The sequence below is a fragment of the Equus asinus genome, chromosome 5 (assembly GCF_041296235.1).
Source record: "Equus asinus isolate D_3611 breed Donkey chromosome 5, EquAss-T2T_v2, whole genome shotgun sequence".
NCBI classification, from domain to species: Eukaryota; Metazoa; Chordata; class Mammalia; order Perissodactyla; family Equidae; genus Equus; species Equus asinus.
Window position 1 is genome coordinate 76,991,850 of NC_091794.1, and position 27,987 is coordinate 77,019,836.

General features: G+C 41.0%; 1 protein-coding gene across 2 annotated transcripts in view; it reads left to right on the forward strand.

The window, feature by feature from the left end:
- The first annotated feature begins 1,377 nt into the window (after positions 1–1,377).
- EFCAB14 (EF-hand calcium binding domain 14) overlaps positions 1,378–27,987 on the forward strand; it is a 37,036-nt gene continuing 10,426 nt past the window's right edge. The window contains exons 1-6 of one of the 2 annotated variants that reach the window (XM_014827881.3): positions 1,378–2,842; positions 4,341–4,489; positions 9,613–9,758; positions 19,163–19,261; positions 23,128–23,238; positions 25,648–25,743. In XM_014827881.3, the coding sequence (XP_014683367.3) occupies positions 2,661–2,842; positions 4,341–4,489; positions 9,613–9,758; positions 19,163–19,261; positions 23,128–23,238; positions 25,648–25,743 (783 nt within the window). In that variant the 5' untranslated portion in view covers positions 1,378–2,660. Of the gene's footprint in view, positions 2,843–4,340; positions 4,490–9,612; positions 9,759–19,162; positions 19,262–23,127; positions 23,239–25,644; positions 25,744–27,987 lie in introns of both variants that reach the window. The other variant, XM_014827880.3, reaches the window with a different exon arrangement.

Sequence of the window (27,987 nt, forward strand, 5' to 3'; positions counted from 1 at the left end):
AATCCTGGATCTCTTGATTCCAAAACTCCGCCATACAACTCTGCCCACTTATGCAAACATCGCATAGTTATCAGATCATTATTTTTAAGTGCCTACCTCTGGGACAGACACACAAAGACAAATAAGAGACAGGACCTGGGTGGGTATCCCTAGACAGTGTGATTGCCACAATGAGAATGTATGTATAAAAATTACTTTGTGACTTTCTTGCAAGTAGCTCAAAACACTTTGCTTATAATACCGTCTACATCTGATGACTCTTAAATTTATATTCCAGACCCCAAACTCTACCCATAGCTCCGAATGCATACACCAAACAGTCCATGTGACTATTGAATTGGCTTCTCAACTTTGCTCCAAACCTGCTCTTCCCCATCTCAGTAAACGGCAATTTCCTTCTGCTAGTTGTTCCACCCTAAAAGCATCACTCCTCTTTTATTCCCACCTTTCATCTAATCCATCAGCAGGTATTGCTAGCACTATCTTCACAAAGTATCCAGAATGCTCACCATCTCCACTCTTGCCACCCTGGTCTATCATCATCATCATGTCTACCTGGACTGACACAAACTGCTCTCCTTTGTCCCTCACCCTCTCCTCATTCTCTTTTCACACAGTAGCCAGAGTGATCTTTTTAAAATCCAAGCCATAGAATGTCTCCTCTCAACTTAAAGTACCAGTGGTTTCCCCAAGTCCTTACTGGGGTCCACAAGGCCCTTCACTGTCTGGCCCATGATGCTTGGCTGACCTCATTTCCTACAGCTCGCCTCCTTCTTGCTCTTCAGGTCCAGCCACACCAGGTCTTCCAGGTCACTCCTTCCTGAAGACCATTGCACAACTCACTCCCTCACTTCCTCCCAGTCTCTAACCAAAAGTCCCTTTATCTCAGAGGCACTTCCCATCCCCTTATCTGGTTTTAATTTTCCTGATAGCACTTATCACCTCAGAACATTTGAAATGCTTGCCTGTCGTTGCTCTCACTAGAATATAAGCTGTAGGAATAGGGTTGGCAGATAAAATACACCACACCCAGTTAAGTTTGAATTTCAGATAAAAAAAAAAGAATTGATTTTTTCAGTATGAAGAGGTCCCAGATGCTGCATGGGATATACTTATACTGAAAAAATATTCGTTGTTGATCTGAAATGCAAACTTTACTGGGTAGCCCGTATTTTTATTTGTTAAATCCGGCAACCCTACGCAAGAACGCAGGGACGGTAGTTATTTTGTTCCTTGCTGTATCCCCAGCGGTGGAACTGCTCCTGACACGGAGTAAGCTCTCAGTAAATATTTATGGAATGAATGAATGTGCTCAACTGAATCATTAATCTGTAACACGCCTAAAGTTTTAATAAACAGCATGTGACTCAGAGGGGCGGAACACCCAGGCTGGCTAAGTCCAGGTCACAACTGGGGACCCGGACGCTTAACAAACTTTCCAAGTAGGTCGAGCAGCTGAGCGCTTCGCCCACTCCGCCTCCCCGCTCGTCGGGAACGAAAACCGCGTCCTCCTCAGGCGAGCGGCGCGGCTCAGGTGGCCTTCTAGGGGCGGAGCCTCCCCAACCGCTTCCCCGCCGCCACCCTCTTCCCGGGTGTGACGTCACTCGCCAGGTGACCAATGGGAGCGCGGCTTACTGGCAGGCGGCGCCGGCGGCCGCTGCCAAAGGGGAAGTGAGCTGGGGCTGGAGCAATGGCCCGGGTCCGGAGCCCGCGGCCGCCGCCGCCGCAGCCGCCAGCGCGTCAGGAGCAGCCGCGGCCGCAGCTGGAGCGGGGGCCGGAGTCGCGGCTGGAGTGGAGGCGGTGCATGTGAGTTGCCGAGAGTCGCCGGTGCCGGAACACCTCAGACTCTAAGTGGGAGCGCTTCAGGTGGCTGAGCCGCCGTCGCCCCTCCGCACCTCACCCCCAGGCCCAGACAGCAGGGCTGGGGTCTCCCCGGGCGCAGGACTGGCTCCTCTCAGCCCGTGCCCTCCGAGCCGGGCTCTGGGTCTTCCTCAGTCTCAGGCTCCCTTCAAACTCAGGACGGAGGACGGCGATCACTCCAGACCCGGGCATCTTCTCGGCGTCCAGGCTGTGTCGGGGTTGTAGCGACTGGGAGCCCCCTCCTGCTGCCACCTGTCCAGCTAGGGAGGGACTAGCGCGTTCCTTGTCTCGCTGTGCACCTCCCCCTCTCCTCCCGTTCAAGAACAAGTTTCTTTTCCCTATCGATTGGGAATCCTGCCCCGGAACTCCAAAACACTCATCTGTGTGTCCTTCCCCAATTCCTGGAGCACGCTTAGAAATATTATCTACTTATCAGGGCTGAGAATCTCTCGTTCTTGACTTGGCTTCTTATCCCCTTTGGGAGACAAAGGTTGCTCCCCCCCTTAACACCCTCTTAACTAACTGACACTCCATGCTCAGGGCCTTATCCGTTTGGATCACCAGCTTCTTGGCCATCTCTATGTGACTTCCCCCACCCATCTGAGTTCCAGTTTCCTCTGGGCTCCAATCTCCAGCCCTCAGCGGATCTGGTCGGCCCCACCCCTGGGTGGGAGTGACCGGTGGGCTCTGGCCCAGGATCCCTCACCCTGGAAGGCAGCTCCAAGGCAGCGAGAGAATTGGGCTTCGGGTACGAACCTGGCAGCTCCGGAGTGGGTGCTCCACTCACCCCACACAAGAAGATGAAAAAGCGCAAGGAGCTCAATGCATTGATTGGCTTGGCTGGGGACAGCCGAAGAAAGAAGCCCAAGAAGGGCTCAGGCCACCGCCTGCTTCGCACTGAGCCTCCTGACTCAGCCTCTGAGTCCAGCTCAGAGGAGGAAGAAGAATTCGGTGTAGGTGGAAATCGCTCCCGCTTTGTCAAGTAAGTGATGTGAGGAGCGGGATGGGGAAAAGGCATCTCCTTGCACCACCAGGGGCACAAATGGAACGGAAGAAGGGGGTTCTTGGGAAGAGAAAAGGTGTAGACCTTGGAAGGCAAAGAGGGAGAAAAGATGTTAAGGAGAAGATGAGTTCAGGTTCTGAATGAAGGATAAGTAGAGTTCTGTCTCCAGCCGTACAAAGAAGAGCTCTGAATCTAGGGTGGTAGTGTGCGCTTGGGGAATGTGCCAAGAGCCCAGAGAGACCAATGTGGGAGGAGCAAAGAAGCTAAGAATAGGGACATAGGAGCAGAAAAGCTTTTAGAACTAGCCTTTTTTTTTTTTTAAAGTAGAAGAGAAACAGGGACCTTAGGACCTGCACATTATTTATTTTTTGCACTCTTGATGAGTCTGATCTTGGTGATGGGAGAATGTGGTGAGGGACATACTGTAGAAAGTATGAACCTTGAGAGTCATGAAGGGTGGGGGACAAAAAGAAGAGACAGCTTTTCTCCAAACCACTTGTAGGTGGTGCAGCCACTAGACAAATGCAGTAGTGAGCACTGAGGACATTGGGAATTGGGGCTCAGGGTGGGAAAGGGCTGAAGGGACCTTGAAGGTGCCCTTGGACCCTATCAGGGAGTACATTAAAAGAAAAGAGTATTCTGCTGAGGATGTGGAAGCAAGGTTGGAAGCAGAAGTTTGGAGTGCTGAAGAGATTGAATGCTTTGTTTGAGGTTTGTTTATTTAGAGTGTCTGTGTCCCTTATTTTGTTAAAGCAAGAGTTTAGCTTCTAATGAGCTTTGCCAGATAGGTAGTTAAGGGCAATCCTAGTTGTGAAGATTTGATGAAGTAGAATAGTTCCACTGGAATAGTTGTCCTGTTGGGTTAGATAAGACCCCGAGTGCTGGTTGAAGTTTGCTGTGAAATCTAACCCCTTTCTGTGTTTCCTTCCTTCTGAGCCGATAAGCTAGAGTGCACAGGTGTCCACTTAAACCTGCAATTCCTGTTTCTTTCATTCCATTTGCAGTAAAACTTGCTCAAGTTTATGAAGTTTCTATAAACTGAAACAAGGTCCCCTGGAGTGAGTATGTATCTGAGAGAGAGAAATAGATAGGTAAATCCCAGTACCCTGATGGAACTGCAGAGAAGCTGTGGTCTTGACACTTTCCTAACCTGAGCTTGTTTCCAAAGACCTGAATTGATGATGGTGGCAGTGAACTGCGGTGCCCACAGGTGCCTCCTGTGGCCTGCAGGAGCTGCCTCTGTTTCACCTAAGGTTTGAAACCTTTGTACCCAATAGATGAACACTTCATAGGTCATATTACTTAGTCATTTTCAACTTGCTGTTCGGATGTAAGCGTGTTACCCTGTCTTTCCTGGAAAATCAGCTGGTTATTCATCAGAGAAGATAATTGCATGGCAACACATGTGTGCTATTTCTGATAAAGCTGTACTCATAATCACGTTTGTATTCCTGGTTGAATTTGTTCTTATGACCAGGGGAGACTATTTACGATGCTGCAAGATCTGTTATCCCCTCTGTGCTTTTGTCATCCTTGCCGCCTGTGTCGTGGCCTGCGTTGGCTTGGTGTGGATGCAGGTTGCTCTGAAGGAGGATCTGGATGCCCTCAAAGAAAAATTTAGAACAAGTAAGTGGTTGCCCATTTCAGAGTATAATCTTGGATTCTTTTCCAGGTTCTAGGACAAAGTAGATTGTGCTGAATGAAGTTGCCTGCTGATGAAGCAATTATACATTTTTCCAGCATTTGTATGCTCTTTCTTAGCCATCAGTTTCAATGGGGTAACAGTTATTTGTTTTTAAACGTGCAAAGAAAAAACGGTGCTTATGCACCGTCAGGACAAATAGTGTCTGAAATAATGGCACTATTGTCAATGCTTGAGGTCCAGAAGGGAAGCGCTAAGCTCCAGGAGTTTAGAACCTTGGTTAACCTCCACCTGTTGTCACTTCCCCTAGTATAAAGTAGCAATAGGAACACTGGACTCTTTCCTTCCTCCCCACAGGGTCATTTGAGAAAGAATGTGGGAGTGTGTCAAACAGTTTCCTCCTTGAAAACCATATAAGAACATAGGAATGGGCAATAATAATAATAACATTTATGGAAGGTATACCGTGTGCCACATCACAAATAAATATTTGTCTCATGAGTGAGTTTTAAAGTTTGAGACTTTTCTTGAGCTGAAGAATTTTATATGTTCTAAATTAAAAAGTTATATTTTCACATCCAAAGTACTTTTTCTGAAAAATGTGTCTGCATACTAACTTCTGCCAGATTTAACCTAACCATCTTCCTTTAGCAACACTGAGATCTTTGGTTCTAGGTCTCAGTGAGCTAAGGAACCAGTTTCAAGTTAATCACAAATACTCTAACCTTTAGCAGTATTAGCACACCAGGAAACTGACCACTAGGCTTTCTCAAGGTCATAAGGAAGTCTGGCCCCAGAACTGAAATTAGAGTTGTTTGTTTACTTCTCATCTTAAGCCTTAGGAGATCACAACATCTTAGCTTCTCTTCACTCCAGCTTCTCTTTGCTGCCTGCAGTTATTCAAGTTCCGAACTGACCTGGAGACAGCTAATCCTCCTTAGTGTCTTAATGACATTCCTAGTGATGTTGCTTGAAAAGAAATGTTGAAACACTAACTTTGGTTTTTTTCTGAGCTTCTGATTCAGGTAATAACATTGGATAAGCCATAATTCTCTGACAGAATCATCCTGACCTATACGTTTTATCAACTGATGAATCAGAGTACAGTATAAGAAAGCATGGGATTTATATTCTAGTTATTTTCCCTCTAATGGTTGTCCTTAGCAGTATTGCCAGGTGTTTTTAAGGTTAATATTTTCTTTGTAAGTAGTGAGCATGACTTGGAAATGAGGTTCTCAGAAACAATGTTTAATTGTAACTAACCACTGAAGACACCCATCTGTGCCATCATCTCTCTGTAATTAGTTGGGCTTTCTAGGTTTGCGTTACAGCTTGTTTTGATCACATATAGCAATTATTTGTTTATACATTTCAAAACATTTCTTAATTCTACCCTCCAGGGATTCCTGTCTCTGACTGCTCTGTGCCTGTGTTTGCAGGACACTCATGTAATTTATACCTCAGCTGAGCTTTTCAGGGAATTTGTTTAGAAATGCATATTTAAAATGTATACATGTAATAGACCTGGTAATTAATCAGTCAACAAATATTTATTGAGCACTTGTTAATACCAGTCCCTGGAAATACTATATTCAAGAGATGCCAGGAATCATACCCTGGACTGTGAGACCTGCTTTCTATCAGTGAGCAGCATTCTCCTGAGACCCTGACTGCATTTGTCAACCAGCTGAATGAAACGGATTTAGAATTGTTAGTCCAGCTGATTTTTGGCTTTAGTCTGCTACAATAGAAATTCCAGCACCTGTAATGTGTAAAGCGGAACTTCCTGAGGGAGATGGGAGTGGGGCCTGGGGCATAGTCAGTCCATAGGCTGAACCATTTTGGACTACTTGCTCAAGAGATTTTAGTGAAAACCATTATGTTGACTAAATGAGATCAGTCTTATTAAGCTTAAATAATCTTTCTTTGAATTATGCTTCTGCTTTAAATATATTTCAACAAGTTAATTTTTATTTCTTGTTTTTCAAGAGGACACTGGAAGTCCTCTTATTGGATCACTCCAATAAGACCATCTGCTGATCTGGCTGTAATTCCTTTTTAAGAAATTCAGATCCCCTTGTTCTTATTGCAATAAATTTTCTGAGACACTTGTGAGGAAAAGCAGGCAAGATTGCTGAAATATGTGAAATAGGAAACAAGGCAGATAGGCTTGATATTTTGCCTTGTGGTCAAGAGTAACTTGATCCTTAAGCTAAAAGTACTGGCTGGCCTTGAAACTCTTAGCTCAGTATTCTTTTTCCAGAACCAGGTACTTCAAAACACCTCCACAGTTATTCTGAGGAAGATTCTATTTCCAACCATCTATCTCTGTCACTCAACTATGAAATTCTAGAGTGAAGGAAAAGAATTTGGAAAAGAAGGAAAGTATTACTAAATCAGGCATCTCCTTTTCTGATCGTACAGGCAGAGTATCAGGTGGGTCATTTAGTACAGAACTTAAAAATGGTCTTCTGCTAATGAGGACATTAGGATGTACATGTCTGTGACAGCTGGAGCATGCTACAAAGAGGGCTGGTCCTAGAAGCAGAAGATTTGACTGTTAAATCCTGGCTTTCTCATTACTAGCTGTAAAACTTGGACAAGTCGCTTCTTCTTTCTGCACCTTCATTTTCCCATCCATGAAACATAAAGATGTATTTGTGCTACCAAAGCACGTAGAACATTCCTCTGTCATAACATCTGTCACACTGTATAGTAATTGTGTCACAAGGCCTCGCTTCCCTCTAGACTGAGCGCTTCAGGGTCTTCTGTATGCACTAGTGCCAGGTACAGGGCCGGGCACATGGTAGAGGCTCCATAACAAGTGGAACAATTACATAAAAGTTTATTGCAAACTATAAAGACGTATAAATATAAAATCTTGCTGTCAGCATCGTATGTTCTGTCTGAAGGATGTATGCAGAAATCTCCATTTCCTTATCTTGAAGATCAGGAAAAGAGTTAAGTAAGTTCTTTTAAATGAGTTGCTTTCCATGTTGAAAGAACATGAATTAGTAATTGTAAGTTGTTTGTTTGCTGTACTTCCTCCCGTTTATGTAATCAAAGTGTCTTTACTGGGCTTATCTGTCCTAAAAAGCCCCAAATCAGATAATGACTATGATCCCCTCTTGGCTCATACAATCCTCAGGATCCAGAATGTTTTCAGGGCTTATCAGCTTTATATGTTTATTAGTTAATAATTGTAACCTAAGTTGTTTATGTATTTCTTACTTCGTCTTCCAAGTCTACCTTCTATTAATTCATATACACTGCAGGAAAGAGAGAGGCTCTCCCTTGGGATGTTTGACCACCTGAGAATGGCAGACATGTGTGGGATAAGTTTTTCTGTACAACCTAACTGAAGATGTATAGGAAATTCAGTGAAATGCTAAGTGTAGCGTTAATTTAGACTGACGTAAAATGTTCTTACTGAATGAGATAGATATACTCCTGCAAACCATGTGTAAATCAAATGTTACATTAGAAGCACTTAGAGAAGTCTATTATTTATAAAGAAATCCTTTAGCATGTATTTTTGAAAAGTGAAAATATCAAATTTCTTTTAACGCTGAGTTTTCAGATAGTGAGTTTGCTTGCAGTAAGGATACCACTACCACCCCCAATTCTCGTGGGGATTTTTTTTGTTGTTGAGTTTATTTATTTATTTGTTGAGTTTTCTTTGTTTGACTTAATAGGTTAACATTAACTCCATTTCATACCCTGCAGTCATTTCACTAGACAAGCATTTGAGTGCTTCTGTGTACCTGGCACTGTGCTGGGCCCTGGGAATGCATAACCAAATAAGACCTGGTCCTAGTCCTCAAGCAGCTGTTAGTCTGGTGACGACTAACACCTAATTACAGCACAGTGTTAAATGATTGGTAGAGTTAGGAGTGATAAAGAGGCGGTAGTGGTCCAAGGTAGGCTCAGCTATTTGTGCTGAATCTTGAAAGGAATTAACTAGGCTACGGTGGCAGAAATGAAGAACGGGCAAACCAAGGGCATCTAGGGAGAAAAAATAGAATGTGCAGGGTCACTGAGGCTTAAAGAGGCTGGTGTGTCAGGAAAATCCACTTGGCTGCAAAGTAGATTGAAGAGGTAGGTAGAGTGATGAGAAACAGGTTTGAGAGGTAAGCAAGGGCCAGGATTATTCAGTCAGTAATACTTACTGAGTGTGTAAAATGTGCCAGGTATATTCTAAGTGCTGACCATACAGAAATGGACAAAAAACTCTTGGAGCTTACATTTTAGTAAATTGTTTTATATCTGTCCTTTATGCTAATTTTTGGTTTTAAAGAAAGCATATATAACTAATCAGGCAGTCTGTGGCTTTCAGAAAAATTATGTAGGTTTTATTCTGGAGGACCAGCCATTATCAATATTTTATTTTCCATGAAAAAGAAAAATAGTCTTTAAAGAAAGAAGAGGAAGCCCTCTTTCAGGCCTCTCCCTTCAAGCTATCAAATCTCCAAACCATTCAGGAGATATTATTTCCCAAAGGAAAGGCCAGATATCACCCTATACCTCACCCAACGTGTTCCTTTATCTTCTATTTCACTTTGAGCTTTAGGGTTGATTTAAGATTTAAGAAAAGATTGTTTGCTGTTTATGAAAAAGATTAAAATCTTAGTTTTCATAACAGTATTTGAAAGGTAGTAAGAACCCACCTTGATTTAACCAATTTGAGATAGAAAAAAATTGATGTAAGCATTTAGAAATAGAACTTATGCTATCACCTTGAGCATCAATAGAGTGAGATTTATAAATCTTCATTGACTAATCAAAAAGCTCCTTAATTGAGTTGGTCAATACTTAAATTTGTTTGTCACTTATTATATGCCTGGCCTGCGTATTTAGAACTTTACAGCCGGTCTTTCACTTAATTCTAAAAGTCCTGTAAAGTATAGTTAACTCTGTATTACAGATGAGGAAACTGAGCTTACACAAATAAAAGAACAGTGTAGTTGATTGATATGTATTCACTTACTGTCCTCCCAGAATTAACTTTTATTAATCTATCTTTTTCCTACTACATGATCATTTTTTCTTCTTGGAGCCATGAGGGAACTTTATGGCTATTTATGATTATTCTTGTTTTTGCCTCTAGTGGAATCTAATCAGAAAAGCTCATTCCAAGAAATTCCCAAACTTAATGAAGAACTACTCGGCAAACAAAAACAGCTTGAGAAGATTGAATCTGGAGAGCTGGGCTTGAACAGAGTCTGGATAAACATCACAGAAATGAATAAGCAGGTAGCAAAAGTGTGATTTTATTGCTATGTAAGCTATGAATAGTTTTGTTTGTTTAGTATGAATTTGTAGGTATAGGGAACTCACTTCAGATTGTTTTACTTTTTGAAATGGTGTTTTGCATATTATGATCCCAACACGTTAAAGTCAGGTAAAATTAAGGTAATAGTTGTGCATTTACCAAATATTTAAAACAGCCCTTTCTGCAAAGGAACAATTGTACCATGTAGAGTTGTTTAGAGGGAGCTGGAAATTCTTGAGTAAACTCGTCCTAAGGAGCAGTATTAGTATAAATAAAAAGAGAGTGTCATCTAACTCCCAAGAAAAGTAAGTAGCCTATTTTTATTAGGTAATGAGAATTATTTTGTTTAATAGAGTTTATAAACATACAGATTCAGCCTTGCGGTGTAGTGCTATACACTATACTAAAACAAATCTGGAAACCATCAACAGCTAATCATAGTTATTCTAGAATAGGATAGGAGGAGGTGACAGAGTTTGTTAAATACCTTGGCCAGGCAAGCAAGCCTAGAGCAAAAACTTTTCCAGTCCCTAAATTGGCCAGATCTCAGTAGGTATTGATTCCTCTGACTCTGCCAGAGGAAAAGGGCTTATTTAAAGGATGTTAACTGAGCATCTTGTATGTATAAGGTACTGTGTTGCTGCTGGGTAACTATAGTCCCTGTCCTCAGTTATTTCAGTTTAGTTAGGAAAGATGTGCATTGCAAAGAAAACTCAAGTACCAAATGGGTGGTATACTTGCAAAGGGCTTAAAAATAGACATGCCATCCTTGTTGGGGCTAGGAGGATATTCTCTTCTTCAGAATGGAGTAACAAAGTTCAGAATCAGTCAGTGGCAGGGAGCACTGTGCTAAAATCAAGTGCTTACAGATATTTCCAAAGCTACCCTCCACCTTCCAGTGGTAGTGCAGGAGTAGAGCAGCTCTTAAGATCAGAGGTCAATGGCTGGGTACAGTGGCTTTCAGATTTTTGCCTGGAACTCACAGTAAGAAATGTTTTACATCATTACCCAATAAACACATCCATATATATGTGTATCTGAAATAAAAGTTTCTGAAAACAATTGCTTACCCTTAGTCTTATGATGCCTTATGATATTTTCTATTCAGTTCTATTCATTGTTTTAAATTATTCATGAAATAATTGATGGGTTATACCACCTAGTATTTACTCATTATCATTTATCTTTGGGCTCTCAGTAATTAGGGAAAATCAGATATTCACTCCTTTTTCAAAAAGAATAGGATAAACTGTGGCCTTTCTTGTATTCACAGAGCAAATGAGCAGTTTGGCCAGAGATTACATCAAGTGAAAATAGACCGCAGTGAAGCAATGAGACATAATTAGCATCTTTGACTGGGGCAAACCATAGATTCCATTTCAATAGTCAGTCATGGAGTTTACTGTTCTGAGGCGAGGATGAGACCTTTCAGGGTGAAGAGGGAAAGTCAGCTATTTCCCATCTGCTTGTAAATCAGCATTATGGGAAGAGTCAAAGGGTAAATTGCTATTTGGTGTGACAGGACACACAGGTTTTCAAATCTTTGCTACATATTTTGGTTCACGTTCGCCTTGACCAGGAATCTGGAAATGAAAGAATCATTTTTTTCTTGGCCTGGCTGTTATTTTTAATGCAAGAAGTACCTGGTAAAATAAGCATACATGAAAGTTTACTTCAATGCTAGGGTTTCATCTATAAACTGGGAGAGATTAAACTGAAACCCTATCCATTTTAGCTTCAGTAGATCTTTAGAGATGATGGAACTGATTGATGAAACCAACCTGATGCAGAGGAAGTCTCTGCTGGCGTGGGTGCAAAAGGAGAGGTGGTGATGAAGTAGAACTTTGTGTTGGTCCAAAGGGAGCTCATCACTCTCTGTTTGAGTGATTCTCTAAAATTGACATTACACATCTCTGATGGTCTATTCAAGTAAGAGGCATTTGTCCAAACCAAAATAGGTATAAAAATAAAATTAATATTTAACCGTGTTTCTATATCTAAGGGAAACTCTGTCAATTAAGATGCTTTTAGTGGCAAATTTTTTTTTGAAAAAGCAATTCAAAGTGGCTTAAACAAGAAAATGTATTATATCACTTAACAAGAACTATCCTTATCACTTAACGAGAACTGTCCTTATCACAGTGTGAGTTGAAGTTAATGCAGCCTGGAAAAAAAGCCGTTAGTTTGAAATAAGTTAAATCAAATTTTGCATTGAAAATCTTTAAACTAATAGTTAAAATCTCATTTCCTTCTCTGTTTTTTTCATGAAGCCTCTGATTTCATACCCATACCCATTCTCAACCATTGTAGGGAGTCTCATCTCCCTTCTTTGAAGACCGTTAATTCAACAAATTTTTAATGAGCTGCTTTTATGGAGATAGGCCTTGGATTCAAAACCAAAAAAGAAAATGTGATTCCTGCCCTCAAAGCTCTTACAGTCAAATGGAAGAGATGGAAAAGTAAACAATTGTAAAACAGACTGATGAGCATTGAGAAGCAGGCCCATGTGAGGACCATGGGGGCATTTATAGGTGTGTATCTGACCCAGACAAGGCTTTTCAGATATCTTGAGCTGAGTCCTGAAGAGCAAACAGGATTGGCCAGGTGAATTCTGCAGAAAGAGAGAAGGGCGTTCTAGGTAAAACAGTACAGTTGATGCTCATCATTTGCAGATGCTGTATTTGTGAATTTACCTACTCGCTAAAATTTGTTTGTAACCCAAAAATCTATACTTGTGGCACTTTCAAAGTCATTCACTGACAGTCATACAGTAGCAAAAAATTTGAGTCACCCAACAGGAACATTTCCAGTTGAGGTCAAACAATGCAACACCCTGCCTTGTTTCAGCTCTCATACTGTAAACAAGTTTCCTTTTCATGGTATATTTAGTGCCACATTTTTCGCAATTTTGTGCTTTTTGTTGGTGATTCCACTGTGTAAAATGTCCCCTTAGCATAGTGCTGAATGACGTACTATCTGGTATTCGGAAGTGCAAGAAGGCTATGATATGCCTTACAGAAAAAATACATGTGTTAGATAAACTTTATTCAGGCATGAGTTCAGCAATAGATATTAAATAAGATATCTTTAAACAGAGACAGATGTAAAACAAGGTTATATATTAACTGATCAGTTGACGAAAATGTAGTGACCAGAGGGCTCTCAGGAACCTAACCCTGTACTTCCCTTAGGAGCAATGGTTCAGTATTCACTAATGCAATGTTTGCTGCAGCTTTCTAGAACGTAACTACTGTGAATAACAAGAGTTGACAGTATGTGCAAAAGCATAGACAAATGAAAAACACAGCATGTTCAGGGAATTTTAGTAGTTTATTTATGATAGCTATAGTTTGGTAGAAAGAGGCCAGAAGTAAGGCTGTGTCAGCAAGAGCCATATCAAGAAGGACCTTGAGTGCCCTTCTACAGTCTGCTCTGTATCTCTTTTTTGGCATTTGTCCAGATACCTTATGTGATAGTTATTTGTGTATGCATCCTATTACACTAAAAGCTTGTACACTGTACTCTGAGCTTTGAGCTTGATGATGGCAACAATGATAATGGTAATTAAGATGATAACTACCATTCATTAAATGCAGGCCATTCTTTGCGCAGGCCACTATTAGATGCACTACATATAAGATCTCCTATTTTGCTTCTATAGTCCTATGAAGTAGGAGATGGTGTCCCATTTTACAGATAGGAAAACTGAGGCTCAAAGAAGTTAAGTAGGGGCTGGTGCAGTGGTGTAAGTGGTTAAGTCCACGCACTCTACTTTGGCAGCCCAGGGTTTGGATCCCGGGTTCGGACCTACACACTACTCATGAAGCCATGCAGTGGCAGTGTCCTACATACAAAATAAGGGAAGACTGGCACAGATGTTAGCTGAGGGACAATCTTCCTCACTAAAAATAAAGACGTTAAGTAGTTTGCCCAAGGTTACACAGCTGTGTAGTCATGCTAGTATTAAAATATTCAAGTCCTGGGAGCCTGTTTTCTTTCCAGTTTTCCATTCTGCCTTCCATCTTTATATCCTCTATAGGATGCAGTATGTGCTTAGTAGATAAGGTTGAAAGGATGTGATGTCAGGTTTCTAGTAGGGCTCATAATCATTCGTCATTGATGAGTGTCTGTTTTAGTAACTTTTTTACTTACTATTTAAAGAACACTTAATTTTAACCCAAAAGCAAAAACGCAGCATCTCAGACTTTATAGTATAAAACAGTCTAATAAGCAAATGGTCTACAGGAGCTATTTTTAATTTTGCTAATGAAAAGTCATGTAATATGCATAAAAGTCATGACTCATCTTTTGGATGGAATGTGGGGTTTTTTCATAATGTCTTCTCCTTAATTCAAATTTTTAGACTCTTTGAGATGCAGTGTGTAACTTTTAAAGATAAGTTCTGTAATGCTTGAATCCAATCTGACATTCTACAATGTGTCTATCATAGACCAGAGCAGTCCCAGAGATAGTAATGGGGGAGTGCCCCTTGTCTCTCCGTTGTAGTTACACATGTAGCTTTGCCGTACTTTTCCATAGATTTTGGCATTATTCCATTGCTAAGAGAAGCATGCTAAAAGATGGAATCCAGCTTTGTGGTTTATGGGAATGTAACTGAGTCCTAGTGACGAGTGTGTGGTCCATGTCTTATAAGTGACTAAGAAGTGCTGAGCGATGTTTGGTAATTAGGGAGTTAATGGTCAGCTCTTCAGGGTGTACTCTTTCAGTGAGGCAGCTGTTACCCTAGGTGTGGAGTGTTGGGGATGGGGAGAAGTGAAGCAGACCTCACCTTACCCTGTATGCACTGGCTTTCAACTGCTCCTCTGATTTGGGGTGAAATGGTATCTGCCAACCAACTACACTGGCCATTTGTGAAACCATTACTAGTCTTGAGATACTTCTGATTAGTATCCGGCTCTGCCGTAGCCTCAGGATATTGCAGTGCCTGGGAGAATAGTTTCTACCCAGATCGTTCCACCTAGAACAGTTTGTTCCTTTAAGGATCTGGCCAGTTATCAGTGAAAGGAATTTATTCCCTCAGATGGCCAAGAGGTAACCACACAATTGATAGGGCATTTGGAATAACCATATTCTTGCCCATCAAGTTGGTCTAGAGCCAACTATGTACATACTTTAGGCCACTGAGTAAAACATACCTGGGGCAGGAACCCCTTCCTAGCACTTTATCATTGAGCATGTTAACGTAGTCTTAGGAAACCCAGTAGAGGGCATGGAAGAAAAGGCCAGACAAGGAAATCTGTCAGCCCTTTTTAAAGTTTTGTGATATGTTTTACTTATGTGTATGTTCCTCTCCCATCTTTTTCTTTAAAATTTCATGACTGATATGTGAATGTATTCTTATATAAGATTTAAATAATAAAATACACATAGAGCTTTATGAAAATTCCCCCTCTACCCTCTATATCTCTGTATGTGCCACCATCTCTCACACATATACATACACATACATACACATTCCCTGTCCCCCTAGGTATCCTCTGTCAGTAGTCTGGGCTGCATTCTTTTGGTCACCTTTCTCTATATTTACAAAATCATAGTAGCTTTTAATATGAATTAGCTAATGGGTTAGTGTGTGTAAGTGTAACTAAATGGAGTCGTTCTGTATATATTATTCGACCGCTTGTTTTGTTCACTGAATATTTCTACATCCTTAGTGGTAAACGTTTAGATTGTTGCTAGTGTTTTGTTGTCACAGATAAGGATGCAATGAATAGTCTTGTGCATATGTCTTTGTGTACACGAGCAAGTAATCTTTAGGATAAATTTCTAGAAATGAAATTGCTGAATTAAGATATATAAATATTTCAAATTTTGACAGATACTCCTAGATAACCTTCTAACAAGTCTTCTCCAATTTACATTCCCACGATCTATGCATGAGAATGCCTATTTCCTTATGTCCTTTACAAACCTTGATAGGCATATCTTTTTAAAGTTAAAAAGAGGTTAAAACCTTGATGTAATCGCTACTCTTAAGAGGCTTATAGTTTGCTGAGAGTATCTCTCTGTGGGCAGAGGTTTCTCACCCATTTTGTTTTTAAGTGGGTAGAGTTGGAATGTTGAAGATGAGTCTGAATATTTTGGAGCACTTATGGAGAACTGCATGTTTAAGTGCTTATTAAATTTCACTGTTAAAGAGCTAACACCTATTTGATATTTTGTTTATACCAGGTACTGTGCTAAGAGCTTTAGTTATATATCTCATTTAATCCTCATAGCCTGTTTTAGTCATCTGTTGCTGTGTTACATTTTTCCCAAAACTTAATCACTTAAAACAGCAAACATTTATTATCTGATAGTTTCTGTGCGTTAGAAATTTGGGAGCAGCTTAATTGAGCAGTTCTGGCCAGGATCTCTCTAAAGTTGCCTAAGATATAGGCCAAGGCTGCATAATCTGACGGCTAGACTGAGACTGGAGGATCCTCACTCACATGGCTGTTGGCAGGAGGTCTCAGTTTCTCCCAATGTATGCTTTTCCATGGGGCTGCTTGAATGTTCTCACAACATGGCAGATGGCTTTCCTGGAGCAGTGATCCCAGAGAGAGACAAAGAGGAAGCCATAGTGTTTTTTTATGACCTGGTTTCCAAAGTTGCCCATTGTCACTTCCATTCTGTTCTGTGGACTAAAAAAAAGTCACTAAATGCAGGCCACACTCAAGAGAAAGGGAATGAGGTTCTACCTCTTGAAGGGAGGACTATCAAAGAATCTGTAGGCATATTTTAAAGATTTTATTTTTTTTCCTTTTTCTCCCCAAAGCCCCCCGGTACATAGTTGTATATTCTTCGTTGTGAGTCCTTCTAGTTGTGGCATGTGGGACACTGCCTCAGCGTGGTTTGATGAGCAGTGCCATGTCCGCACCCAGGATTTGAACCAACGAAACACTGGGCCGCCTGCAGCCGAGCACACGAACTTAACCACTCGGCCACGGGGCCAGCCCTTGTAGGCATACTTTAAAATCATCACACATTCCTACGAGATGGCTGTTGTTAAACAGTTGTTATTATTTTATCCATTTTACTGGTGAGAAAAATGAGTTCACTACTTATCTAGCCTTATCACCTACTTCCTGGCCTCTACCCTCTGCTCTGCTTGGATTGGCCTTCGCAATGTCCATCCCAGACACAGAGTGTTCATTCTCGGCCATTCATTCATTCAGTAAATATTTATTGAATGCCTGTCTTTGTGGCAGGCATATTATGGAAAATAAAACAGATATAGTCCTTGATGACATGGAACATACAGTCTAGTGGAAGAGAGAAACCTTATTAATCACACAAATAAACAAATCATTGTCACTTTGAGAAATACCTTGAAGAAAAACTATTCCTGGGCCTGTTCATGCTGTTGCTCCCTACCTGTTCCCCAATGCCACACTCACCCTTCTAACCTAGAAAGAATACCTGCTTTATTTTTATATCTAGAACTCTGTCTTCTCCATCGGAGTCTAATTTGAGTCCTGCTCCGGTGAAGCCTGTCCCTTTCAGCCTGCACTAATATTCTTTTCTGGGAGCTTTATTCAGTATCACATTTAGTACTCAATTGTTTCTCTACAGTTACCCACCTACCTCTACCCTCTCCCTCCCCATCCTCGCCCCTCTGCCTCTCCCTTCTCACTCACATTATATGCTCTTGCCACCAGGCCTTCTTTCTATTCTTCAGATATGCCAAGCTCTTCCCTGCGCTGGGGCCTTTGCCCTAGCAATTCCCTCTGCCCTGAAATGTACTTTCATTCAATCATTGTTTGATTATTTCCTTCCTATTATTAAGATCTCAGTTTAAATTTCATCTCCTTATAGAGGCCTTCTCTGACCATCCAATCTAAAGTAGCTACCCAGTCACTTATCAAATCACCTTATTTTCGTTTTCTTCTAACATAGCACACTGTCTGATATTTTTCTTATATAAAATTGTCGGTCTCCTTGCAATAAAATGTAACCATCACAAGATCACTGACATCTGTGTTGTTCGCCACTGGTATAAAATAGGGCTCAGTAAACATTTGTTGCTGGAATGGAATGAATGAATGAATGAATGAAAAATGGTCTTCATCCCTCCTAAAAGGAAAGAAGGAGAAGAGAACCTGAGTCCCTGAGTTCCCGGCCTCCTCACTGGACTCCCTTTTTCAGAACACACTGCGGCTGCTCTAGGAGCTCAATTTAAATTCTTTGTGTAGTACTGATTACTACCCGATACTTTACTTCCTTGTTTTTCTGTCACCTTCTGCTAGGGTGTAAGCTCCATGAGAGTAAAACCTCATGGTTTTGTTTGCCACTGTCTCCTCAATGCCTGCACAGTGCCTGGCGCAGGGAAGAAGCCAAGCGTTTGCTGAAGGAAAGAGCAGGGATCGAATTGACTTTGTCTTATATCTGTCTGGTGCCTACAGCAGTGTTCAACATGTAACAACTGCCCAGAAACTTCAGTGGTTACTCTGTGAGGTCACCTTGAATACAATTGCTGTTGGCAGATTTGTGTCCTCATCCTAGAATTTGGGACAGGAAAGCAGTTTGGAACTAAGACTCTTTTAGGCATGTTTTGAACCAAACTGCAAGGTTGTTAGAATATGATCTGCAGCCTGAAAGTGCGTATTATAAAGGTTCCCTCAGTCCCCGTTCAGGAGAGAAGTCCAGCTATTTAGAATTCTACCCCTAAATAGCAGAAGAGAAGACACATTTTATTTTGATTCAATTCCTATTTTAATACAGTCAGTGCATCAGTCAGCAAGTCAGTGGGTATTTATTGAGCCCCTTCAGGGTGCAAAGTAGTGCTTTGGTTGAGCTATAGAGTTTGAAATATTAATCACATTGTTAAACCAAAACTAAATCTCCAAGTAGTTGAAAGTGCTGCTCAGGTTGTCAGGGTGCAGTTCCTGTAGACTGTATTTTGTGGTGATGGGCTTTTACTTTCTAATATATGTTCCCACTTGGGCAGGAACAAAAGTTCAGTAAATAACTGAGGTGTTATTTTTTACTAAAATGAAATCTTTCAGGGGTCCTTGATCATTAGTTTTCTTCCTGTCAATTGTTGAAGGATTGTGTTGTAATCACTGCATCTTTTGGGTAATTTAAGATTTTTGGATCTTGTAACTGCCAGGAGTAAGATAAAGAATAATCCTTGCCTTTCCCTCTTTGGCACTAGTGTTTAAATCGGGCAGGGAAAGAAAGGGTATTATTGCTGCCTCCCAGATCTCAAGTCTATCCAAGGTACTGTAGTTCCTCTGCTGCTGTGAGCTGACGGGTATAATGTCTGGATCACAGAAACACGTAAAAGCCAAGGGTGCTTTGACATCATCAACTGTAGAGTTTGTGAAGGAAGCATTCACTCTACAAATTCTATTTTCATTCTTTGTTACTCTTTTCCTTTCAGATTTCTCTGTTGACTTCTGCAGTAAATCACCTCAAAGCCAATGTTAAGTCAGCTGCAGACTTAATTAGCCTGCCTGCCACTGTGGAGGGACTTCAGAAGGTAAGTGATATGTGTGGGTGGTGAGATTAACCTACTGTGGTAATTCTAGATTCTTACAAGTTTTCTTTGACAGCCTGGCATTTGAAATCAACTGTTCCACTAGGGTAGTACTAGAGCATATCACTGTGTTCTAGAGAGTTCATCTGTTTTGTTCTGGTTAGTTGGGCCTTTAATTTGTAACAGGTGACTTTAGCTGTGGTTTGAGATGGATTCAGACCTTTTTATTTGGCTCTCCAAGTTCCAGGATTGCTCTGCTGGGACTCTATCTTAACATATATGGGTTTGCTTTTCATCACTTGCTTTTTCAGTTCATCATCCACAATATCTTCATGAAAACAGATCAGTTGTACATGAGAGTTGCTCTAAATTGCTTTTCTTTTCCATGATTGAGAAAGAGGTTTTTTAAGAAAAAATTAAAAGGATAATTTGAGGAAATGCAAAAATTAAAAATTCAGGATATAAGTATTGGCAAGGATGTGGAGCAAAGGAAACTTTCAAACACTCCTACTGGAGTATAAATTGGTAAAAAGCATTTTAGAAAACAATATATATTATTTTATGAAGGTAAAAGTGCACATCCTCTAAGCAAGTCACTCCTACGTTACATACCCTACAATCTAGGGCCTAGGCAAACAATAATTTGGAATTTCTGTTTGTTTGATCCCTAGAATTCAGGCCTAGAGCAAGAGGCAGTGACCAACCAGATGAATAATACGTAGAGCCGGGTGGGGTGAGTGGATAAGGTAGGAAGGAGAAGGTGCCTAATTGGAGCATAAGCAACACCAGCCCCTACAGCAGGAAATGGAAGAAGGGATTCTGGAGCAAGGGAACCCCAAACAATGGGTATCAAATCTAGGATCTTTGACTTTTAAAAGATAGTGTGTGTTAAGTTTGATTTGATTATATGCCAGGCTCTCTAAACATATAAATTGTTTCCACAAGGGAGTGAGAAATTCCTAAGGCACAAGCAGAAACAAAACTTGCTATTTTTATAGCCACACCTAGCTGTGTGTTCTCAGTCTCCATAGTTTGCTATTTGTCCAATATGGTCATCTGCTTACAGCTTAAAAAAAAAGTAGGGACAACTTTGATGAGGCCAAATTCTCCTTGCCATTGTTCCCAAGGGCCTAGTGGGAAAAGGTAGGCCTGTGTATCCTTTAATACAGAAACAATCCTGGTGGTCTTGCATTAGAAAAGGAGATGGGTTTATTCTTGCATTCATTCATTCAGTAAACATTTGTGGAGGTTCCTCCACTATGTGCCAGGCACGTTGCAGTTGGTGAGAGTACTAGTTTCAGGATTTGCTCTAAAGTTCACATGGCTCTGTCAGCTGCTTCCTTAAAAAAAATCTTAAACAAGAGCTTACTATCTTCTTGCATCCCAGTTGGCTCATACATCCAGCTAGTGAGGCTTCTCTAACAGTAGGTGTCTTTGAATGCCTGTAGCTTCTGTAACAACAGAGCTGGCATAGATAACATCCCAGCTTAGAGCCTTCTACCCAGTGTGTTGTCTCTTTGCAAATCTGTGCATTTATAGTGTCAGGCACTACTTTTATTACAAGTGGCTCAGTTTTGAAGTGGTAAGTCATCTCAAATACTACCTAACTTCAATGTTGTTTGTTGTTAGTGCCGTTGAGTTGATTGTAACTCCTAGCAGCCCTATGTACAGCAGAGCTGAACCCTGCCTGGTATTTTTGCACCATCCTCTCATCTTCTGGCACTATATCAGACAATGCTCTGCTGCTATTTGTAGGATTTTCATGGCCAATTTTTTCTTAAATGGGTGGCCAGGTCCTTCTTCCTAATCTGCTTTAGTCTGGAAACTCCACTGAAACCTGTCCACCATCAATGACCCTACTAGTATTTGAAATACCAGTGGCACTGCTTTCAGTGTCACGGCAACACCCAGCCACTACAGTATGACAACTGACAGATGGGTAGTATGGTTCCCTGACCTGGAAACGAACCCAAGCCACGCAGTGAGAGCACTGAATCTTAACCACTAGATCACCAGGTCTGGCTAACTTCAATGTATCTCATGTAATTTTTTTTATTTGTTGAAAATGTCATCTCTTATTCTCTTGGAATCTTGACTATCAGTAGAATAAAAAGGACATTGGTTAAAAATACTGAGTGACACTATAAAATTGTCAGTATATCTTAATAAGAGGCCAACACCCACCAAATAGTAACACTCTAGAATATTCCCTTAGGACAGGTCTTTGTTTTTGAGGAAGATCAGCCCTGGGCTAAGTACTGCCAATCTTCCTCTTTTTGCTGAGGAAGACTGGCCCTGAGCTAACCTCCATGTCCATCTTCCTCTACTTTATACGTGGGATGCCTACCACAGCATGGCTTTTGCTAAGTTATGCCATGTCCACACCTGGGATCCAAACCAGTGAACCCTGGGCCGCCGAGAAGCAGAACGTACGAACTTAACTGCTCCGCCACCAGGCCGGCCCCAAAGGACAGGCCTTTTTTAAGAGATGGTCTCTGAATCATATTCCCAAGTCCCCAGTCCGCTTGAGCTCCTTGGGCCTAATAAAAGCAAAGTAAGCTATCACCCATGTTTAACTCTGCTCAGTAGTTACTGATGGAATTCTAAAGTAGAAGAACAAAAAATGCTGCCAGGTGGAATTTTTCATTTTTCTCTGCAATGCTAGATTTCTCAGAGCCAAAAATGGTTCCACCCATTTTCACTCAAAAGTCATCATTTGCTCCTGGCATAGTGGCAGTCTTCATCGTTAGCTCTGGCCATCTGCCTGCCTACAGCAGGGGTAGTAGAGGCAGTCTGGGAGAACCTTATCTGTGGGTCTTAAATTTATAAATTAATATCTTTGTTTTTTTTAAGGAAAGATTTGGTTTTCCTCTAGGGAAAGTCTTTTAAATTGGGAAAATGGCTTGTGATTTATTGACTGATTGATAGGTAAACTGTGTGTGTGAGTGTATATATGTATATACACATATATGTAGTTTCCTGTTAATTGTGTCAGTATAAGCTATATGAAATTCATAGTTTGAAGATAGTTGAAATAATTAGGAACACTGACCTCCATTAGATCAATGTTTAATGTAAAGTAAAATCATGGTGCAATACCACTACACTCCTGCTGCAACGGCTAAAACTGAGAAGACTGAGAGTACTAGTATTGATGAGAGTATGGAGTAACTGGACCCTCATATGCTGCTAATGGTAATGTAAAGTAGTATAACCATTTTAGAACATGGTTTGGCAGTTTTTTTTTTAAAGTTAAGCATACATCTACCACATGATGAGTCATTCACCTCATAGGTATTATGATGATGAGAAAGCTTATAATGAAGAGAAATGAAAGCATATGCCCACATAAAGACTTGTACATGAATGTTTATAACAGCTTTATTTGTGATAATCAAATACTGAAAACAACCTGAATGTCCATCAGCAAGTGAATAAACAAACTGTGATGTATCCGTATAAAAGAATGCTACTCAGCTACATGCCAAGTAGGTACGGCATGGATAAATCTCCAAACAATTAGGCTGAGTGAAAGAAGCCATACCAAAAAGAAAAGTACCTGCTCACTCACCAGTTCTATTTATATAAAATTCTAGAAAATGCAAATTGATACATAGTGACAGAAAGCAGATCAGTGCTTGCCTGGGGACAGGGAGGGAAAAATTACAAAGGGGCATGAGGAAACTTAGGGGTGATGGATGTTTATTATCTTGATTGTGGTAATGATTTCACAGGTGTATACATGTCAAAACTTATAAAGTCACGCATTTGAATATGTGCAGCTTGTTGTATATCACTTATATCTTAATAAAGCTATTAAGAATTTTTAAAAAGAAGGAACACTGACCTTACTACATGTTTCCGTTCAGAGTGTAGCTTCCATTGGAAATACTCTAAACAGTGTGCACCTTGCTGTGGAGGCAATACAGAAAACCATGGATGAGCACAAGACAACCATGGAGTTGCTGCAGAGTGATATGGTGAGGAAATGTACAAGTGCTACTAGAGTCCATGTTCTCCTGCCCACCATTTTCGCTGTAACAGTACTGATGCCAACTTTCCAATTATCCACACAGACCCAACTATGCCCCTTTTTAAAAGACATAATAAGCAAAAGTTTATTGATTTTTCTACAGTCTGTAAATTAAGCAGCTAAGGTGGATAGAATTAAAAGCTGAGTCCTTTGCAAACATGCTGGAAGAGATGCAGCATTGGGACACAGTTCCTGAGGGTGGAATGAGTAGGAAGAAAAATGGAAAAGAAGGAAAGGAAAGTAGAGAAGTGTCTCAGTTATTTATTGCTGAAGAACAAATCATCCCAAAACTTAGTGGCTTAAAACAACACGTGATTTCTCACTATAATTTCTTGTCTGTGGGCCAGGAATTTGGGCAGGGCCCTTAGGCTGTAGAATGATGAGAGGCCAGATGAAGAGGAGGTCTAGAGGAGGAAAGGCCATCTTGGATATTCTGGTTCTACCGAGCTCCCAATTGAATGCAGCCAGATGTGTGACCTCAGCCTACACCATGTGGAACACAAGCACACCCACACCCCCCTGAGCCAGGTCAACCCACAGAATCATGAGAAATAATAAATTGTCGTTTTAAGCCACAAAGTTTGGGGATGATTTGTTATGTAGCAACAGATAACTGAGACAGGAGCCAACCCCTGTAGTGCCCAGGAATTGTTTTCAAGTGTTTCTCAATGCTGTGCAGATGTAAGCTGTCTGCAGTCAATCAGAGGCCTTAATTAATCACCTAATGAGTACTCAGCTCCATGAAGGTTTTATGAAGAGTAAAAATGGATGGCACAGCCCTCGCTGTCTTGCTGGGGAGATGAGTTACATGTACGTGAAATGAGGACTCTTCAAGGCACATGGAAGTTCCCTAGCTTCTCCACTAATTTCTAGATCATGCTCTTTTTAAGCTTTGGAGTTTCAAGTTTAAACTGGGTAAATTGTACCAGAGATACCTGGGCTATGTTAGAGCTCTGGAAGGGAGGGGTTTTTATTTTCTTCAAAACCACTACTGCTCACTCTTATTTAGTGGGGCTCACCCAGAGGAAAAAGCATTGATCTAGGTGTCCAGACACCCTGGATTGTAGTTCCAACTCTGCTGTTGAGTAACTATGTGATCCATAAGAATAAAGACCTCTCTAACTCAGCAATTCTTTTATTATTATTTTTTTAATATCTGGAGCATTTGCTCAAGTAATTAAATATTTTCTAAAATACATTATTTCCTAAATCAAAAATTAAACTTTATAAATTTAAGCTTAAAAAACCATGGGTTTTTTCCCCTCCACTCCTCCTTTTCTCTTTATTGTTGCCTTTTGTTTCTTATAAAGGCAGGATTGGTGAATGTCTAGGATTTCAGATTTCAAGGAAAACAATTTCTTTTCACCAATTGCGTTCTTTTTTTTTTTTCCTTTTTCTCCCAAAGCCCCCTGGTATATAATTGTCTTTTTTAGTTGTAGGTCCTTCTAGTTGTGATATGTGGGAAGCCACCTCAGCGTGGCCTGATGAGTGGTGCCATGTCCGCGCCCTGAATCTGAACCAGTGAAACCCTGGGCTGCTGCAGCGGAGCACACAAACTTAACCACTCGGCCACAGGGCCAGCCCCAATTGCATTCTAATTAAATCTACCAGTTTTAGACTTCCATGGCTACCAGTGTTAATCCTCCTACTGGCACAATTTATACCAAATAAGTTGTAGTTATGGGCTCTGAAAGATTAAGCCATACAAAATTTTTTTCACTAAAGGGAAAAAGTGTATAGAAACATGTTATTCTTCAGTCTCATTAAAGAGAGACTTGAGCAGTGAGGAGGGAATGGGAAGGGAAGGATGACTCTCAAACATAAATCATGGCACGTGCTGTTAAAACTGAAAAGCTAATAATACGCATGAGTGGTGGTTGTGCTCAGTGCCCAAAGCCAGTGATTACATGACTGGCTACTCCTTGAATGTTCAAACCTCTTTAGTCTTGGGGACATGACACTAGCCAGGTTTAGACTGAGTTGGTTCCTGGGAAGTTATAGTGACTCTACAGTTTCTGTGGGAGTCCAGGTAATGGGGGAGAGGAGGACTGGTTTCTGGGGAGTTCATTCCATTCAGAGGCTGAGAAACAGACCAGGAAGATCCCAGTTTCCCAAGGTCATCTAGGTATGCTGTCCAGCCCATGCTTCATGCTGGGCATCCCCAGAAGTATCTGGTGCCCTCAGGGCTTAGCACAGAACTGGTCACACTGTAGGTTCCCAGGAAATCATTGTTGATAAATCTGTGGATGCTCCCTGGAAGAGGCTGCAGTGTTCTGAGACCGTCCCAGATGGTTAAGTAGAACTAGTAATTACTTATTGCCTATACTAACTTCCATTCCTGTTAACAAATCAGCAGTTCTTGAAGGAGACCAGTGGAAGCAACCAGATCATTCCATCACCTTCAGCTACATCAGAACTTGACAATAAAACTCACAGCGAAAATTTGAAACAGGTACTTTTTGTCTCTGGCTTAACTCCCTGTGACCACAGTGGACTCTGGAGGCCACTTGAGTAGTTTGGGCTTAGTGTTGTGGTGCCTTGGCAGGCTTCTCTACATATATTTGCCTGCCTAGGAACTGAGCAGAAAGGGATGTGTGTTACTATCTTAGGAAACAAGATGCTGTCCTGTCTCTTCTTTGGCACTCTGCTTTTTTTCCCTGCATGTTGATCAGTGGAGTAAATTCCTTCTCACCTCTTGAAAGACATAGAACAACCAGATTATCCTGAAACTCTTTATGAAAAATAGCAATCTGAGCAAGTTAAAGGTGTCTGGATAGCAGATTAATTCAGAGTGATGGCTAGTTTGAGCCATAGTAAATTCTAAGAATATTAGAAAGCATACCCTTGAAAATCAGGATTTTCTAAAGACTAAAGACAAGAGGGAGGAAAAGGATATTGAATTCAAAGTCACATTAAAGAGAATAAAGGAAATCTTCACTAAGAATTCCTGTCCTGAGTTTAATGTCCTTTAAAACCTATGGTCATCATTCCTTTTTAAGTAGCAATCAATACTAGAGGATGTCAATAAGAAGAATTGAATCTTGTACTAAATAATGCACTACTTGTTATGGTTTTGCCACACAAGCCAATTCAGTAATTGGTATTGCTCCTAAGGTAGTTTTGTTCTGACAAATTAGGTTGATGAGCATTTCAGTTAATAACCCAGCCAGCTCTCCACCAGCAGGTGAGGTAAGCATTGGGAAATCAATTCCCACGCTCTCAGCTTTCTGGGACCAGAGAGTGAATCATGTAGGTAGTCCTCTTCCCTCTTTCCCCCTCCTGTCTAGCTGAGGTCAAACAATTCCAGAGGGAGGAAACTGGGAGCAATTTAGAGTGGAGGGACAAAGCAGAGACAGACAATCAATGGTCTAAACTAGGAAAAAGACTTCACTTCAGGAACTTGACATAATTATGGTTGTTCAGTGCTGCTGGCCTGCTTGTCTAGTATACATCTTTAGCTGGGTTCCACAACTTGATTTATTTCTGCTCCAGGATAGCCTGTACCTTAACAACTCTTTAGAGGAGGGAAACAGTGCCCTAGTAGGATACCAGAGACAGAGTGATCTTAAACTCGAGGGGATGAATGAGACAGTCAGTAATCTTTCCCAGAGAATCAACTTGATAGAAAGAGATCTGGTTGCTATGGGCAAGGTAGAAAAGCAAGTGAACCTGTCCTCTCACTTTCACTAGAAAGCATGGTGAGCCTTTTCCCATCTTCTGTGACATGTTCTTTGTTACAGTGTGTTCTGTGTGTATCTAGGTGACATGCCACAACCTTTTCAGACGCAGTCTTCTGGCATATTTGAGAGGCTGCACATTTGTGTCATACTTAATCCTTGTCTCCTTTAATCCCTACACTAGCTCTGTGATGTGAATGGCACAGGCGGTGTTAGTCCTGATTTGAAAGGGAGATGTAGAGAGATTCATTTGCTTGCCAAGACCTCACCACAAGTTGTTGGCAGAGATGACAAGCCTCATATTATGTTACCAGTGCCCCATCTGGTAGGGAAGCTCTGGCGTGTATTTCCAAGTGAGATCTTGATCTTTTCTTTTTTAAGTTGTTATGGGTGGGAGCAATGATAGTGACAATAACTAAAGAATCTTTTGTTATTTCTTGAAGCCTGAACTTGGCTTTCAGATTTATCCTGATTCATCTGGATATTAGGGGGATCCTATTGCATATAATGTCAGGAAAGCCATTTAAAACTGATCAGATCAGACCAGCTCCTGAACTTGAGACTCTCCATTGAGTCCAGCCTCTCATTTTACATGAGGAAACTGAATGACCCAGTAAGTCACTAACACTGGCAGACCATAAAATATACTGGTTTTCATGTTGTTGTGAAAAAAATGTGGCGTTTTCTTATCAACATTCACATATACGTTGTGCTGGAATCCATATGGATTATTTTTTAATAGTTGCAAGCCTTACGCTTAAAGATTTCATACAACAAAGACACAGGCATATATAGAGAAATGGAATACAAATACAGGAAATTGTACTATAAATTCAAGTAACCACCAAAGCTGGAAGCAAGCCCACAAATAAAGTCAGACTCTGGCACATGGAAAGCAGCATTTGAACTGGCTGTGCCGCAGTGGAGCCTTGGCAAGTTGCCTCGACTTGGCTTTGAGGATGGAGTAAGAAGACCTGTTCCTCCTCCTGCTATGCAGGGTGTGTAATTTACTACAAAGC